This window comes from Bos grunniens, chromosome 2 (assembly GCF_055505025.1).
Source record: "Bos grunniens cultivar Pamir isolate PY7600 chromosome 2, Bosgru_T2T1.0, whole genome shotgun sequence".
Classification (NCBI taxonomy): Eukaryota; Metazoa; Chordata; class Mammalia; order Artiodactyla; family Bovidae; genus Bos; species Bos grunniens.
In genome coordinates, this window is record NC_141166.1 from 110,138,136 (window position 1) to 110,155,095 (window position 16,960).

The 16,960-nt window shown below is 38.1% G+C and overlaps 1 protein-coding gene across 1 annotated transcript; it reads left to right on the plus strand.

Moving 5' to 3' along the window:
* The first annotated feature begins 73 nt into the window (after positions 1-73).
* Positions 74-16,333, plus strand: KLHL41 (kelch like family member 41). Its single transcript, XM_086356737.1, has 6 exons — positions 74-1,271; positions 4,709-4,866; positions 4,990-5,097; positions 7,963-8,148; positions 10,644-10,790; positions 16,004-16,333. Exons 1-6 carry the CDS (start codon positions 162-164, stop codon positions 16,113-16,115), a joined length of 1,821 nt encoding a protein of 606 aa, XP_086212863.1. The 5' UTR covers positions 74-161; the 3' UTR covers positions 16,116-16,333.
* Positions 16,334-16,960: the final 627 nt, after the last annotated feature.

The window sequence follows — 16,960 nt, forward strand, 5'->3', positions numbered from 1 at the left end:
TTCCCGTTGTTAGCATTGGTGTCTATATTTAGCTGGTGGGATTAAATTGCAAAGGCTTCGAGCTGGGCAGAGCACACTGATCTGCCTTTTTACTGCTAGACCTGTGTGCTGTGAGGAGCTAAGGCCTTAGTGTCCCCTTCCTTACCCAGGTTGCTCACAAAATGGATTCCCAGCGGGAACTCGCAGAGGAACTGCGGCTTTACCAATCCACCCTTCTTCAGGATGGTCTAAAAGATCTCCTGGATGAGAAAAAATTCATCGATTGCACCCTAAAAGCAGGTGACAAAAGTCTTCCTTGCCACAGATTGATTTTGTCAGCTTGTAGTCCTTACTTCCGTGAGTATTTTTTATCTGAAATTGATGAGGCGAAAAAAAAGGAGGTAGTACTAGATAATGTGGATCCTGCTGTACTGGATTTAATCATTAAGTACCTATACTCTGCCAGTATTGATCTCAACGATGGAAACGTGCAAGATATTTTTGCATTGGCCAGCCGCTTTCAGATCCCCTCCGTGTTCACTGTCTGCGTTTCTTATCTTCAGAAAAGACTTGCTCCTGGTAACTGTCTAGCTATTCTAAGATTAGGACTTCTTCTTGACTGCCCGAGACTTGCCATCTCTGCCCGTGAATTTGTGTCTGATCGCTTTGTACAGATTTGTAAGGAAGAGGACTTCATGCAACTGTCTCCGCAGGAGCTGATCTCAGTCATTTCCAATGACAGCCTAAATGTAGAAAAGGAAGAAGCAGTATTTGAGGCAGTGATGAAATGGGTGCGAACAGACAAAGAAAATAGGGTTAAAAACCTTAGCGAAGTGTTTGATTGTATTCGTTTTCGCCTTATGACAGAAAAATATTTTAAAGATCATGTTGAAAAAGATGATATAATTAAAAGCAACCCAGAACTCCAGAAAAAAATCAAAGTTCTCAAAGATGCCTTTGCAGGCAAACTCCCAGAACCTAGCAAAAACACAGAGAAGGCTGGGGCTGGTGAGGTGAACGGTGATGTTGGTGATGAAGATTTGCTTCCTGGTTACCTGAATGATATTCCCAGGCATGGAATGTTTGTCAAGGACCTCATCCTCTTGGTTAATGACACAGCTGCTGTGGCTTACGATCCCACGGAAAATGAATGCTACCTTACTGCGCTGGCTGAGCAGATCCCCAGAAATCATTCCAGCATCGTTACCCAACAAAATCAGGTGTATGTGGTAGGAGGGCTGTATGTGGATGAAGAAAATAAAGATCAGCCCCTACAGTCCTACTTCTTCCAGGTAAGAAAGACTGTCCTCACATATGCAGAGACATAGAGGAAAGGATGTTAGTCACCATCTAGTTAGCTGATTGTGAACTACTTAGGCTGCTTGTACTGTATTCATCAATACTTGACGTCCTATGCCAGTCCCTTGCATTTTCATTAGAGTACTGACAAATATCTAGATCAGTTAACTGCTTGTTAATATTTAATAAACATTTTCATGAAGAATGAGGTTCTAATTCATGTACAAGTGATGGCTCATGATTTTCTTTATGCTCTTTTACCTAAAATGTCATGTTCATAGTTGATAGTTGTGACTGTAATCCTTTAAAGTCCGGTATTTTAGTAAAAACAAAATTTAATCTTGTATCCTCTTTCTGAAAAATAGGTTTTTTCCAAAAATCAAAGTACTCTACACTTTACAAAAAGTTCTAATTGATCAGATTTTCTACCTTTTTCCAAGTTTGCTTGATTTGAAATTCTCAGAGGTAGCATTTCATCTCTTATTTATGGTTTACTGCCTAAAATACAATTTTATTGAAAGTGAAAGAACTTGTATAAGTATTTTACATGCTTTGGATTGCCTTTGAGGAAATACTATCTATACAAACGTCACTAGTTTGAATCGATTAATTGTATTTAGAAATTTTTATTTGTGGTAAGTGATCAAATTTCTTTGGATCAGAGTTGTACTTAGACATTATTGCAACTTAATCTTTTATGAAACCATAGAAGTTTCCAAGAAGAGAGATCCTCCTAAACAAACTCTCTGTAGTTTGAAAGGACTTAGTTTCATGTTACCAACACATTATACTTTACCAGTTTATGAAGGAATCAGTGACTTTATCTTTAATACCAATACCAGTACTTTGTAGCTTACAGATAGTTCAAAAGGGTTTGTTTAGGTCATGGCTACTCATGGCCTGTAGTTTATGGGCCTTGAATTCGAAAGGGCAAAGATAAGTAAGTATAGAATGTCACACCACAGTCACTGAGTGATTTCAAATTGTGTGACATACCGCGCATTTATAAAACACACTCTTTAACCAGCTTCTACTAATCTCAAAAAAATGTAATAATACATGTCAATCATGCTTCTTAATTTTCCAAATTCTATTAAAGGATGTTAACTATGAAATATAAAAATAACAGTAGAAGCTGTAATAAGTATTTGAATGTGGGCCAGAAAACTTCCTAAAGGCTAGTTTTAAATTCAGATAAATTTCAGAAAGGGTAAATTCAATTGAAAAGACAATAATATATTTAGGAAGTAAAAATGACATCAAAATACAAGTAACCTGGAAATCAGATCCAAAGAATACTTCTAGCCTTATCTTTAGTCCCTTCTATCCTATCGCTACCCTTGCTTTTATTGACATCACCTCACATTTCTGGTTCTGGAAGCATGCTTGATTTTCCTTATAGCTACAAAAACAGTTACTCAAAGTTGAAAAGGTCAACTCCCTATCATTTCCTATGCCTTGCTCCTTCAAAAGGCACAAATAGTGAGACAAGGATAAAATAGTGAGCCAGGATAAAAACACCTGTGAAAGAGGATTATGACTCATAAGAAAGTGTGTGAGAATTTCAGGTTTTGTATTTTCTGCGTTGTCACCTCTGTTTAAAATGTATTAAGTCAGGATTCATATGACCTTTGATTGTATACTAGAATTGGATTATGATAATTTTTTTTACTTAGATAAGAGAGGGTTTTTTCCCATAGAATTAACAGTTTCATCAAATCTTTGAACAGCGCCACATCTTAAGTATTCTGAGTTCAAACTCTAATTTTAGGGATGAGAAAACTGAAGCCAGAGAGGTTAAATGGCTTGACAGCTCATCTGTAAAAACAGCTGGCAGGCAGTCTGCTGTAGGAAGCGCCCTATCGGGGGTAGTATGGGAAGGTAGACGGCACTGGGCAGTGTGGGCAGTAAACCCTCTGATTTGGGATTATGATGGCTGCTGCTCCCATTTAAAAAAAGAAAAAAGAAAACCTATGAATTTATATAGTTTGCATCAAGTATCACTTAAAAGCTCTGTGAGCCTGAGCAAATTGTTTAACCTTTCTGTGCCTGTTTTCTCATCTCTAAATCAGAGCTAACAAACGAGAGGACTAAATTAGATTACCTGTATAAAGCACCTGGCATGAAGCCTGTCACAGAGTAAGCGTTCCTTTGTTGTTGTTTAGTCAGTCATGTCCGATTCCTTTGTGGCCCCGTGAACTGTAGCCCACCAGGCTCCTCTGTCCATGGGATTTCTCAGGCAAGAATACTGGAGTGGGTTGCCATTTCCTTCTCCAAGGGATCTTCCTGACCAGGAATTGAACCCGCATCTCCTACATTGGCAGATGGATTCTTTGCCAGTGAGCCACCAGGGAATCCCCAAAAGTTGATAATTGTCATTATTTTTGCTTCTATACTACCTACTGGTTTCTTGATAAAGGACTTTTTAAAAAAAATGAATGCATTAGTGATCACCATCTGGATATACCACAGACTTGAATATCTGCATCTGTTCTTGGTAACCAGTTATTCTGTTGTTTTTTTTTTTTTTTCCTTTTTTCTTATGCTACATAGAAATAGCACTAGAGAGAACAACAAATCTCTGACTGCACTCCCTCAGAAAGGAGCTTTCTTATGTCTTGGTGTCCTAAAATGCAAAGTGGAAAATCTTAAAATTACCAATAGTTAGTCCTAAAGCTGATGCCAGCCATATTAGAATCAATCACATATCCCAGAGCGTGGGCTCTTGGAGGCTGTCTTAGGCTCCCAGAATTGGCAATAGCAAAAACAAGCAGAATTCCTTTCTAATTTAAATCAGAAAGAGAGAAAGAGTGCGAGGGAAGGAAAAGAATATTTTAAATGACTCCCACCAAAACCTGGGAGGTTATAGGCTGTAACACCTGCCTGTATCTAAAGTAATAAAGTGAAGCATGGAGAACTTAAAAATGTTTAAGGAAAGAAAAAAAGATAATATCTAATGTCCCAGTTGTCTGAACTGAGCGACAGGTCCAGCTGTCCTGGGCGCCAGCTTGGGGCATGTTAAATAAGCTTGTGGGGGCCACTCAAACACTACGACCCTCCCTACAGCGGCAATCTATTTCCCCAATGTCCTTGAAGTATTGATTCCTTGTTCAAACCTGAACAAGGTAATGTGGGAAGAAAGTTTGACAAGAAATCTCACAGTTCTAACTAATCTCTGACGACTATTTTATTCTCGCTTTCCTTTTCCCAAGTTCTCCAGGTTTGAGTATTTTTAGCTATTTTGGTAGGCTGTGTGGATTTTCTCATTTTTCCTGGTAATTCAAAGGTAAAATATGATCCTTTCTGAGTTATAGTTTTAAACTTATGAGATCTTCTACTATCTCAATCAATTCTAAACAACAAAGTATAGCATATTTTTTGGTACACCTATAACAAGCTTCACAATTCCTCCTATATTTTTTTCTTTCAGCTTGATAATGTAGCATCCGAGTGGGTTGGACTCCCACCTCTGCCTTCAGCTAGGTGTCTCTTTGGTCTGGGAGAGATAGATGACAAAATCTACGTAGTTGCAGGCAAAGACCTTCAAACAGAGGCTTCTCTGGATACAGTATTATGCTATGATCCTGCGTAAGTTGGCATGATATTTTCATTTCCTAAGCATTCAGGTATATGAGTGTCTATAACAAAATCATAGTTTTAGAACCTGAAGTTTACTGAAAGCATATAAATCCTATCATCTTCTGATTTTAGGGCAGCCAAATGGAATGAAGTTAAAAAGCTTCCTATCAAAGTCTATGGCCATAGTGTGATTTCACATAAGGGGATGATATATTGTCTTGGAGGAAAGACAGATGATAAGTAAGTATCCTAAAATCTTATGGTTTATATCCAGGTGATTTTTTATTACAAGGGTTCCTTTCTGTTTATACTGGAATGATACTTGGTTCTCCCCTATAACATTTTTGAAATAAAATTGAAAAAATAAATTTTGAAATGTTATTGGAGGATATTAATAATGACTTATGAAGGAAAACTGTATAAAATTATTAAACTGCTGAAGTCAGTTTGTATATGCCCAATATATTGCTAGGAATGAGCATAATAGCTCCATCATAAGCATTCTTACAATGGAAAAGCAGCGTTTAGGAGCATAATCAAGTCTTTTATTTGGCTAATTTAAAATTATATTTTACTACATTAAAACCAGTGGACTTTTCATGGATTTAGCCGTAAGTACTGATAGGTAAAAATTAAGCATATATCTTTAATATAGCATTTAAAATATAGCTACTAGAACAATAGTGTATAAAAAATCATGGATTTTGTACTTTACATTCATAAGAGAGAATTTAGATAGTTGAGTTTGAAACTGAAAAACATTTGACTGAAAAGCAGGCAGCTCTTTCCTCAGCAATGTTTCACATATTTATTCCTGGACAGATGATATTCAAAATATTTAACAACTGGTCACAAACAGACACTGATCAAACAAAAGAAATATACCTGGAATACTCAGTAGCACCCAGTCTTTTAGGAGAAAAAGAGGATGAAGCTTCATATAACTTGATTTTTAGGTACTTCTCAAGGGATAGGTAATTAGGAAAGAGATTTTATGGAAGAAGTGAGTTCAGAGTGTTCCAGAAGTCTGTTAAGCCAGTAGCCTGTTTGGTAAAATGATGATTTTCGATTTCAATAATGATAACAAATTTCCTGCCCCTGAAAACGCCACCTAATTTGGCTTGTATCACTTGCTTAGGTTAAGAGTTGTCCAGTCCTGGAAAGGAAGCCAGAATTAAAGAATTTAAGAACTATTCTCTATGTCTGTTTTTCCTGTGCTGCCCTGCAAATAAATTCATCAGTACCATCTTTCTAGATTCCATATATATGCATCAGAATATGATATTTATATTTCTCTTTCTGACTTACTTCACTCTGTATAATAGGTTCTAGGTTTTGCAGGGCAGCAATGGATAAACAGACATAAAGAACAGACCTGTGGACACAGGGCAGGGCGGCGGGGGTGGGGGGGGTTGGGCGGAGGGGAGGAGGAAGAGCATGAGATGTATGGAGAGAGTAACATGGAAACTTACATTACCATATGTAAAATAGATAGTCAACAAGAATTTGCTGTATGACTCAGGGAACTCAAACAGGGGTTCTGTGACAATCTAGAAGGGTGGGATGGGGAGGGAGATGGGAAGGAGGTCTAGGAGGAAGGGGACATAGGTGTACCTATGGCTGATTCTTGTTGGTATTTGACAGAAAACAACAAAATTCAGTAAAGCAGTTATCCTTTAATTAAAAAATAAATAAAGTGGCAAAAAAGAAATAATTTAAGGACAAAGCAGGAAAGGAGAGTAAAATATGGAAATGTGCTAGAATTAAAGAACTCTATATTCTGGAGTTAAAAATTAATGGTTATTCAATTTAAATGACATATATTATAGAATATGTGATTTTAAAAAGCAGTGAGCTTTTATATAATCTATATTCAATGATAACGTATTCTGAAATCTTGATATCCTCCTTAATGCCAGATATTCCCATTAAATAAACATTTAAAGGAAGGCCATATTATAAACACACTCAGTGCTAAATCTTATTTGGGGCATTTTTCCTCAGTAAATGGAATGGAAAATCTGTGTTGAGCAGTGTTTTGACTTTGGAAACATAGTGACCCTGCCAAATAATTTAAATTGTTTCCTTCAAGTAGTATTAGTAACTAGGAAATTGATATGTCAGTAAGAAGCATATGGTCTTGTCAGTAAGAATATATTCATCTTGAGAATATGATTAACTAAGACAACATTGCTTGACAAATGCCAGAGTCAAGAGCTTTGAAATGAGTCATTATCTAAAAGCAAGCACTGAATTATACTAGTTTTTGCCACTGAAGAACATGATCTTGGATCATGTTCTTATGGAGTTTTAAGATAATACTCATAGTCATGTATTACAGGAAATGTTTCTACTCCAGAAATCTGATCTTTTATAAAACTAGTGAAAAAAAAGTTGAGGTTTTGTTTTGTTGCTTTTTGGCTTGGCCAGATATATCCAGTTAATTGTTATTTGAAATTCAAACTCCCATCAGTAAATTATGGAATCATAAGAATCTCAGAAAGATAATTCAGATGAGTCCAGGTTTTTCTGGTAGCATTTAGCATGTAAAATTGTTCTCATTACTCATCAGCTCAGATGACTAGTTGTCTAATCTTTAGTCCCAGATTTCTTAAAATGCATTGGTATATTAGTGATAGACTAAAATGTAATGAATCATCAAATTATAGTTACATTGAAAATAGGTACATTCACACCTAAATATTTTTTAAGTTAACTGATTCATTCTTAGGATATTCAGATAACGAAATGAATAAACATTTTTGTAACAGAGGCACAATAAAGAATTTATGAATTTTGTTAACTCTATTCATGTTTTCCATTTAACTTAGTAGCAGATAGGATTAAAATCTGCTTCCTGGGCCTCTAGACAATTGCCAAAAGTAAAGAATGCTACCTTCCAGTAGTATAATTGTTATAAAATAGTTTTGGTTCTCATATTTATTATTGTCCTTTGCTCGGTGACATACGTTCAGATTAAGAATTTTTCTGATCCTCATTATATCTCATATTTCAAATGAGAACCGTGGCTAAGTGATTAGTCAAGTTGTTTCTTTCAAAAAAGGAAAATTCTTAAAGGACCATTTTGTTGTGTTTTGTTTACAGAAAATGTACAAACAGAGTGTTTATCTACAACCCCAAAAAAGGAGATTGGAAAGATCTGGCTCCAATGAAAATCCCTCGTTCCATGTTTGGAGTGGCAGTCCATAAAGGCAAAATTGTGATTGCTGGAGGTGTCACTGAAGACGGTCTTTCAGCTTCAGTTGAAGCTTTTGACCTCAACACCAATAAGTAAGCTGTTATCTCTTACTATGGAATATGAATCACTGTATGCTTCAATTTCTAATTTGGACAAGGGGAGAGGAGGGCAGGGAGGCAAGGACTGAAGAGGAAGTGTCTTCGTCTGTTTCTTTCGGTGTTATAGGTATGAAACACCCACCATTTCAATGCATTATGTGTGTCTGTAATTTGGAATACATGACCCTCAAGTTAATGTTGGAGTAATCAGTTTGCCCTCACTTGTTAATTTTGTGAATTTAGCCTTGCAAAGGTAATACTTCTGAATAATTATATACACAATAGTGGATATACATCTCTCTATAAGGTTATTTGATTTGAAATGTGTAGTTTCTTTAAATATTAAAAGACCTCCACTTAGTTTGTGATATTTGTAAAGGATGAATGCTTCAGATGTTTGATTCTTTTGTGTTCTTTATAATTTTCTCTTTTTTTTTTTTTTCACTTTTAAGATTGTATTGGCTTAAAGTTAATGTGAAGATATAGGACAGATATTCTTTATATAGAATTAGTCCTTTTCAAGTTTTTGAGCTCATATATCTAGATGAGTATATAGTTTTTATGTTCCTAGTTTAGCAATAAAGAAAAAATTAGAACACTATTATTACTTTTTTAAGGAACCAAGTATGCCTGATTACAAAATAGACTTTTAGTTCAGTTCAGTTCATTTCAGTTCAGTCACTCAGTCATGTCTGACTCTTTGTGACAATATGGACTGCAGCATGCCAGGCCTCCCCATCCATCACCAACTCCCAGTCTACTCAACCTCATGTCCATTGAGTCGGTGATGCCATCCAACCATCTCATCCTCTGTCGTCCCCTTCTCCCCACACCTTCAATCTTTCCCAGCATCAGGGTCTTTTCAAAAGTCAGCTCTTCATACCAGATGGCCAAAGTATTGGAGTTTCAGCGTCATCATCAGTCCTTCCAGTGAATACTCAGGACTGATCTCCTTTAGGATGGACTGGTTGGATCTCCTTGCAGTCCAAGGGACTCTCAAGAGTCTTTGCCTACACCACAGTTCAAAATAGACTTTAGTTAATCTGAAAATTACAAGGAAGTTTTATGGAAATGGATTTTTATGATCATTAAAAATCATGTTTTTAATGCAGCAACACACAAAACTGTAAATACTCTATATTATTAGTTTTGTACATATGTATGCTGCTGCTGCTAAGTCACTTCAGTCATGTCCAACTCTGTGTGACCCCATAGACGGCAGCCCACCAGGCTCCTCTGTCCCTGGATTCTTCAGGCAAGAACACTGGAGTGGATTCCTATTTCCTTCTCCAATGCATGAAAGTGAAAGTGAAGTCGCTCAGTCGTGTCTAACCCTTAGTGACCCCAAGGACTGCAGACTACCAGGCTCCTCCGTCCATGGGATTTTCCAGACAAGAGTACTGGAGTGGGGTGCCATTGTCTTCTCCAGTACATATGTATAGATGGATATTTTTAAATTTATTTGCATTTTTAAATGACAAATATAGCAAAGTTTTGCTTATGATTATATTTGAAGGATAGGATTATGGGTGATAGTTGTTTTCTTCTATAACTTGTTTCTCCAGATTTTCTACAATGTACGTATATTATTTTTTATAGTTAAACAGATGATATATTTAGAGAAAAACTATGAGGTCCACTTGTAATGCCAGAGTACTGGAAGAGAGCTACCAAAATGACTAACTCATTCTAGACTCTTGATACTTCCAACTAATTTGATTGATTTTTATCTTCAGTGGTCCTATTTCATACAGCCATTAACATTAAAAAGTTCCCATATATCCTTTATTTAAAAGGATGAAGGATAAATTATTAAAAAGAAAATTTCCAACCCTAGTTTGTTAACTGTCCTCATATGTGCTCAGTCGTGTCCAACTCTTTGTGACCCCATGGACTGTAGCTCACCATGCTCCTCTGTCCATTGAATTTTCCAGGGAAGAATACTGCAACGGGTTGCCATTTCCTCCTCCAAGGGACTCTTCCTGACCCAGGGACAGAACTTATGTCTCTTGTGTCTCCTGCGTTGGCAGGCGGATTCTTTACCACTAGTGTAACTTGGGGAGCCCGAAACTATCATTTTCACATGCTTTATTAAAAAGGGCTGGAGATTTCTTGAGACACTACAGAGCGCAAAGATTTTTAAAATTTGTATTAGCATTCAAATGAAACCCAACACAGTAGGGCCAAGGAACCCTAGAATTGCCCCCCACTACTCCACTGTTTATGGCACACAGTTTGATAACCACTGCTAAAGGTGCTAACTGATGAAGGTGAAGTATTTTTGGATTGATACATTGACGGCCTTAAAATCTCATCTGGTTTGATCTTTCAAATAAAGGGATATTTAGATACTTTCCAGTAGCAAATTTAATCTTCTAATTTGGGTGCCTATGCTACTCAAAATTTTTCATTATTTTTTATAGTTATTCAGTAAATACATTTGGCATTTTTTTAAGTTTTACATTAACTGTATCTTCAATGATTCCCAGGTGGGAAGTAATGACTGAATTTCCCCAAGAAAGAAGTTCCATCAGTTTGGTCAGCTTGGCTGGATCCCTGTATGCTATTGGTGGTTTTGCCATGATTCAGCTGGAATCTAAAGAATTTGCACCCACTGAAGTCAATGACATATGGAAGTAAGTTTTCTTCACTCCAATTTTCCAAACTAAATATTAAGTCAAGTAAGACAAAACAGTTTTGAAGTACATAGGAAGCCAGACTTTCCCAAAATATACACTACCTTTTTGGTGGTAAACACTCTTTGAATCTATTGAACTTTTTCACATTGCCACTTACTTAATCAAGTACTGCTTCTAATTAGCTGTGAGCTTGGGAAAGAACTTACTGGGGCCTATATCTTAATCAGTAATTAAGAGTTGAACAACTCATCATTTACGCTCCCTTCCAGTTTTAAAAGTGTAATGAATGCTCTAAGCATCCTGTAGAGTAAAGGCTTCCAAACCACTTACCTTCCTCCCACAGGGTACTTTATTTCCTAAGAGAACAGGGCTCTGAAGAAACATTTAACCTCTTGAGTTTTCCATGATTCATTAATTCTATTTTGAATCTAATTTTAAAATGTTTCCAATTTTCAGAGTGTTCAGTTATAAAAGCTTTTTAAAAGAGAAGTGAAAAGTACCAATCCACTTGACCTCTAAGATAGGTGCTGGGCAGGTCTCCCAAGTATGACACTTACAGTTGTTACCCAATTGAACTATTTTACAGTTAAACTTAAAATAAATGTATTTATAAAGAAGGGGTGTGTGTATTTTACCATAGTTTCTAATGCAGTGAATAGCATATAGAGACTAGTGTATCCAGAGGTCTTAGGAGCAGAAGTGTAACTTGTATCATAATAGTCAGTCACATGGTAACACAGTTGAGGCAGGGCATACAGTATGTAGATGTGTGTGGTCTTCAGCCTAGGTATAATGCTTGTTGATCTAAGTTTATAGGAGGTAGATCTCAGTTGCCTGAGGTGAGCATGAGTTCATGACATATTTTGTGGTTGTTCAGTCTCTAAGTCGCATCCAACTCTTTGTGACTCCATGGACTGCAGCACTCCAGGCTTCCCTGTCCATCACTATCTTCCAGAGTTTGCTCAAATTCATGTCCATTGAGTTGGTTATTCTAACTAACCATCTCATCCTCTGCCATCCTTTTCTCCTCCTCCCGTTTCCTAATCGAAGCCAGGCTTTCAAACTTATCATATGCAAAAGTCCAGGTGATTTACATCATCTTCTGGCCAGGAGGCCTGTTAACATTTTAAGAAACTTATTTTTCTCTAAAGGTGATTATTCTAAAGTCAGGCGCCAGCCTCCAAAAAGCATTGGACAAAGCTGCATTCCTATAGGGCAAAAGTGAGGTGGGCTCAATCAAGAAAAGAATTAACTCAAGGGTCCAAGGTTACAAACATTGAGGTTACTACTTACATTTCTATACACCCATTATATCAACCAATACACTGCCAAGGACACAGTAGGTAAGGAGTATGGAGACTTAGCAGCAAACATTGGCCCAATAAGTGAAAAACCCTTCACCAATACAATTTCTAATCAATCTTTTAACTACTCAAAGGAATCTGTGTTTAGACAGTTTAGAACATCTCCCGCCTCTCACAGTTGGGAGGCTCTGAACGATCACATGTGGCCGGAAAAACCTATTCAGGCAGGCTAGAGGATTTCCAAAGGAGTTTGTAGGTTGAAACACTGTCACACCCAGGAATTATTAACTGGAGCTGTAAGTTAACTCTTTTTTCAGAGAGAGGTAGTGGGGGACAGCCCCCCGTAAAGTCAGAGGTGTAGGTGAAAGCACAAAGCAGAAAGTAGGCAGACTCTGGTTCTGGGGGTAGATGCTTGAGAATTTCCACGGGGACTCCTGGGGCTCGATCCCGCCTTTGCATATGCCGAGCCTCCTTCCTCATGACCTTTGTCATGGGTGGAGCTCCTCACGCTGGCTCCCGGCAGTGATAGAATTCCAGTTGAGCTATTCCAGATCCTGAAAGATGATGCTGTGGAAAGTGCTGCACTCAATATGCAATATGCACTCAGTATGCAATATGCCGGCTCCTGGCAGTTTCCCAACATCAGGGTCTTTTCAAATGAATCATCTCTTCGCATCAGGTGGTCAAAGTATTGGAGCTTCAGCTTCAGCATCAGTCCTTCCAAAGAATATTCAGGGTTGATTTCCTTTAGGGTTGACTGGTTTGATCACCTTGCAGTCCAAGGGACTCTCAAGAGTCTTCTCCAACACCACAGTTCGAAAGCATCAATTTTTTGGCACTGAGCCTTCTTTATGGCCCAACTCTCACGTCCATACATGACTACTGGGAAAACCATAGCTTTGGCTATACTCATCCAGAAACTGCCAAATTTATGCTTTAGATTTGCTTGCAGATTTAAACTTATAAGTACAGCTTTGGAGGAGTGATCAACGGAGGCATACCACTGAGCCTAAGAGAGAAAAATGGATAATATTTGTTCTATACCTGAACCAGTACATGCCTTATTCCCAGCTGGTGAACTGGAAGGCTCAAAGGCTGGCAGCTTAACCAAACAATTATTTTGTACATCAGACATCATTTCCCTATGTTATTGTAACAGTAACTAGCTGTGTAGAAGGCAAGAGAAAGTGGCTATAAAAGGAAGTTAACTATTATCACTTTCCCTTCAAAAAAGAGGGAAGAGGATAAAGAAACTGGAGATCCCCAGGGAGGAAAGACTCAGCAAAAGGGTGAGATGGGTAAACACTGGAAGCGGCAGGCAAAAAGGATGAAATAATCAGATCAGATCAGTCGCTCAGTTGTGTCCAACTCTTTGCGACCCCATGAATCACAGCACGCCAGGCCTCCCTGTACAGCACCATCTCCCAGAGTTCACTCAAACTCACGTCCATCGAGTCAGTGATGCCATCCAGCCATCTCATCCTCTGTCGTCCCCTTCTCCTCCTGCCCCCAATCCCTCCCAGCATCAGAGTCTTTTCCAAAGAGTATTGCCACCTCTTCGCATGAGGTGGCCAAAGTACTGGAGTTTCAGCTTTAGCATCATTCCTTCCAAAGAAATCCCAGGGCTGATCTCCTTCAGAATGGACTGGTTGGATCTCCTTGCAGTCCAAGGGACTCTCAAGAGTCTTCTCCAACACCACACTTCAAAAGCATCAATTCTTCGGCGCTCAGCCTTCTTCACAGTCCAACTCTCACATCCATACATGATCACAGGAAAAACCATAGCCTTGACTAGATGAACCTTTGTTGGCAAAGTAATGTCTCTGCTTTTGAATATGCTCTCTAGGTTGGTCATAACTTTCCTTCCAAGGAGTAAGCGTCTTTTAATTTCATGGCTGCAGTCACCATCCGCAGTGATTTTGGAGCCCAGAAAAATAAAGTCTGACACTGTTTCCACTCTTTCCCCATCTATTTCCCATGAAGTGGTGGGACCGGATGCCATGATCTTCGTTTTCTGAATGTTGAGCTTTAAGCCAACTTTTTCACTCTCCACTTTCACTTTCATCAAGAGGCCTTTGAGTTCCTCTTCACTTTCTGCCATAAGGGTGGTGTCATCTGCATGTCTGAGGTTATTGGTATTTCTCCCGGCAGTCTTGATTCCAGTTTGTGTTTCTTCCAGTCCAGCGTTTCTCATGATGTACTCTGCATAAAAGTTAAATAAACAGGGTGACAATATACAGCCTTGACAAACTCCTTTTCCTACTTGGAACCAGTCTGTTGTTCCATGTCCAGTTCTAACTGTTGCTTCCTGACCTGCATACAAATTTCTCAAGAGGCAGATCAGGTGGTCTGGTATTCCCATCTCTTTCAGAATTTTCCAGTTTATTGTGATCCACACAGTCAAAGGCTTTGGCGTAGTCAATGAAGCAGAAATAGATGTTTTTCTGGAACTCTCTTGCTTTTTCTATGATCCAGCGGATGTTGGCAATTTGATCTCTGGTTCCTCTGCCTTTTCTAAAACCAGCTTGAACATCAGGAAGTTCATGGTTCACATATTGCTGAAGCCTGGCTTGGAGAATTTTGAGCATTACTTTACTAGCGTGTGAGATGAGTGCAATTGTGCGGTAGTTTGAGCATTCTTTGGCATTGCCTTTCTTTGGGATTGGAATGAAAACTGACATTTTCCAGTCCTGTGGTCACTGCTGAGTTTTCCAAATTTGCTGGCATATTGAGTGCAGCACTTTCACAGCATCATCTTTCAGGATTTGGAATAGCTCAACTGGAATTCCATCACCTCCACTAGCTTTGTTCGTAGTGATGCTTTCTAAGGCCCACTTGACTTCACATTCCAGGATGTCTGGCTCTAGGTCAGTGATCACACCATCGTGATGAAATAATGGAAGGCTGGAAAGGTTAGGGTTTTTGAAAAACAGGGATAATAATTCTTGCTTGGAAAACAAGAATAGGCAGTGATTCTCAACTCTAACATAGGCATCAGCTAATTTTTAAATTATTTTGAATCTCATTCACTCATCATAGAATGATTTGGGGGTATTTCCTATGTGCCAAGCAAGTATTGATAGCTTCTGGAGAAGGGAAGATACTAAAGTGAATAAAATACATGTAACTTTGAGCTTGTTGAGGACATAAATATAAAAACATTAAAATAGGATGATAATTGTTACCATCAATGGATACCATACGAAGAATACCATGAGAAATGAAAGACAAACCAAACTCTGCTTCAGGAAGGCGAGAAAGGCTTCAGAGAGAAGGCAGTGTTGTGGAATTTCTCATGCAGAGATGGCAATTCAGGCACCAGGCAAGGAAAAGCACACAGGTCTCAAAGGGACTCAAGCTGTCTGTGTCTTCATGAATATTCAGAGAGGGTGACCAGTTCTTACCTAAGGTCAAGTGAAAGTCTAAGAGCAGCACTCACACAGGACAGAAGAGGGGAAGAACAATGGTTTCTTAGAGTGACCCCTAGTGTCCAGTGCCACGCATCACACTGGTGTATGGGTACGGCTGAAATCAGAATCAAGGTGACTTAATTGTTTCTGCTCTTCCCAGTTCTTACCCTTTGCTGACCTTGATTCATGGGGACCAGCCATCTTTAGCAGTCCAAAGGTGAAGGATTAATTGCTTTTACTCATCATCACTGGACAGTCTTTGATTCCCAGAGAAGGTTTAACTGCCTAAGCATCCAGATTAAATACCATGGCAATAATCTGGGTATATGCTCAGAGAGTGCACATTTTTGGAGGAATTCAAGTGTTAGTCTGTGAGTCAGGTGCATCCTCCTCTGGGTAAGATCAGATAGGGTTTTCTCAGAGAAATATTTAATACCAGGAGATCTATAGAACTGTCTACTTTAAAACAACTTATTACGTTCTTTTTCTCCATCAGGTATGAAGACGATAAAAAAGAATGGGCTGGGATGCTGAAGGAAATACGTTATGCTTCAGGAGCTAGTTGCCTAGCAACACGGTTAAATCTCTTCAAACTGTCTAAGCTATAAATAAGAAGGTGAAAAACATAATAGATAGGGAGGTGGTCTGTTTAGATAATAGGGCCTTAATTTATTGTTTTTAAAAAGCCTATACAGAGATTCCATGTAGAAATTACTGTGTTATTGTCCAAGAGATTAGCAGTGGGCATCAAAACCTCAAAGTTATTGAATCTTCAATGTAACAATCAGAGCTTAAAAAAATAATAAATATTAAATTGAACAGATTATTTCTCTTGTTAATCTGTCTCAATCAATTATAAAGGAGCTTCCTAAATTTGAGTTTATTAATCCTTTCATTTGCATTGTTAAAGTGCCTTTACACTCCTTTTTCTATTACAAATGAAACTGGAGAATGAAATATGTACATTTACATTAAAAAAATTTTTTTTAATAGCAAAAACCTTTCTTCATGCTTCAAGATATAATAAGAACCCTGTGCAATATATTAAAGATTATATGCTGTGAGAAAACTTTGGAAATGGAATAAATGGATTTCATTTGAATTTTAAATTTAAAACCAGTAAATCACAGTCTTCAAGTCCTTAACTGCAGTATCTGTAGTAGAAGGGTTGGGAGGCAATCTCAGGAAAAGGATTGATTCCTTAACTGCTGGGGCAGAATTTGGGGCCAGCGGGTCATATGGAGAAAGGTGTGTATTCATTGCTTTGAGTTTTATCTATACTTTAAAGAGCTACCTATTTGCAAATTTCTGATAGAAAGAAGGATGACTATTATTCTATTTTCTGGGATGTAAAACCCTACATTCAAGTTGTTTGTTCTTAGCATACACAGTAAGATGACATCTCAGTCTGTCCCAAACCATTACATTCTACTGTCTGCAAGTCATGAACTAA

Bases quoted from the DNA above. Each gene is read 5' to 3' on its own strand.
- KLHL41 (XM_086356737.1), top strand. From the start codon at position 162: ATGGATTCCCAGCGGGAACTCGCAGAGGAACTGCGGCTTTACCAATCC. The intron at 4,867-4,989 runs GTAAGTTGGCAT...TTCTGATTTTAG, and splicing joins GTATTATGCTATGATCCTGC to GGCAGCCAAATGGAATGAAG. The intron at 8,149-10,643 runs GTAAGCTGTTAT...AATGATTCCCAG, and splicing joins TTTGACCTCAACACCAATAA to GTGGGAAGTAATGACTGAAT.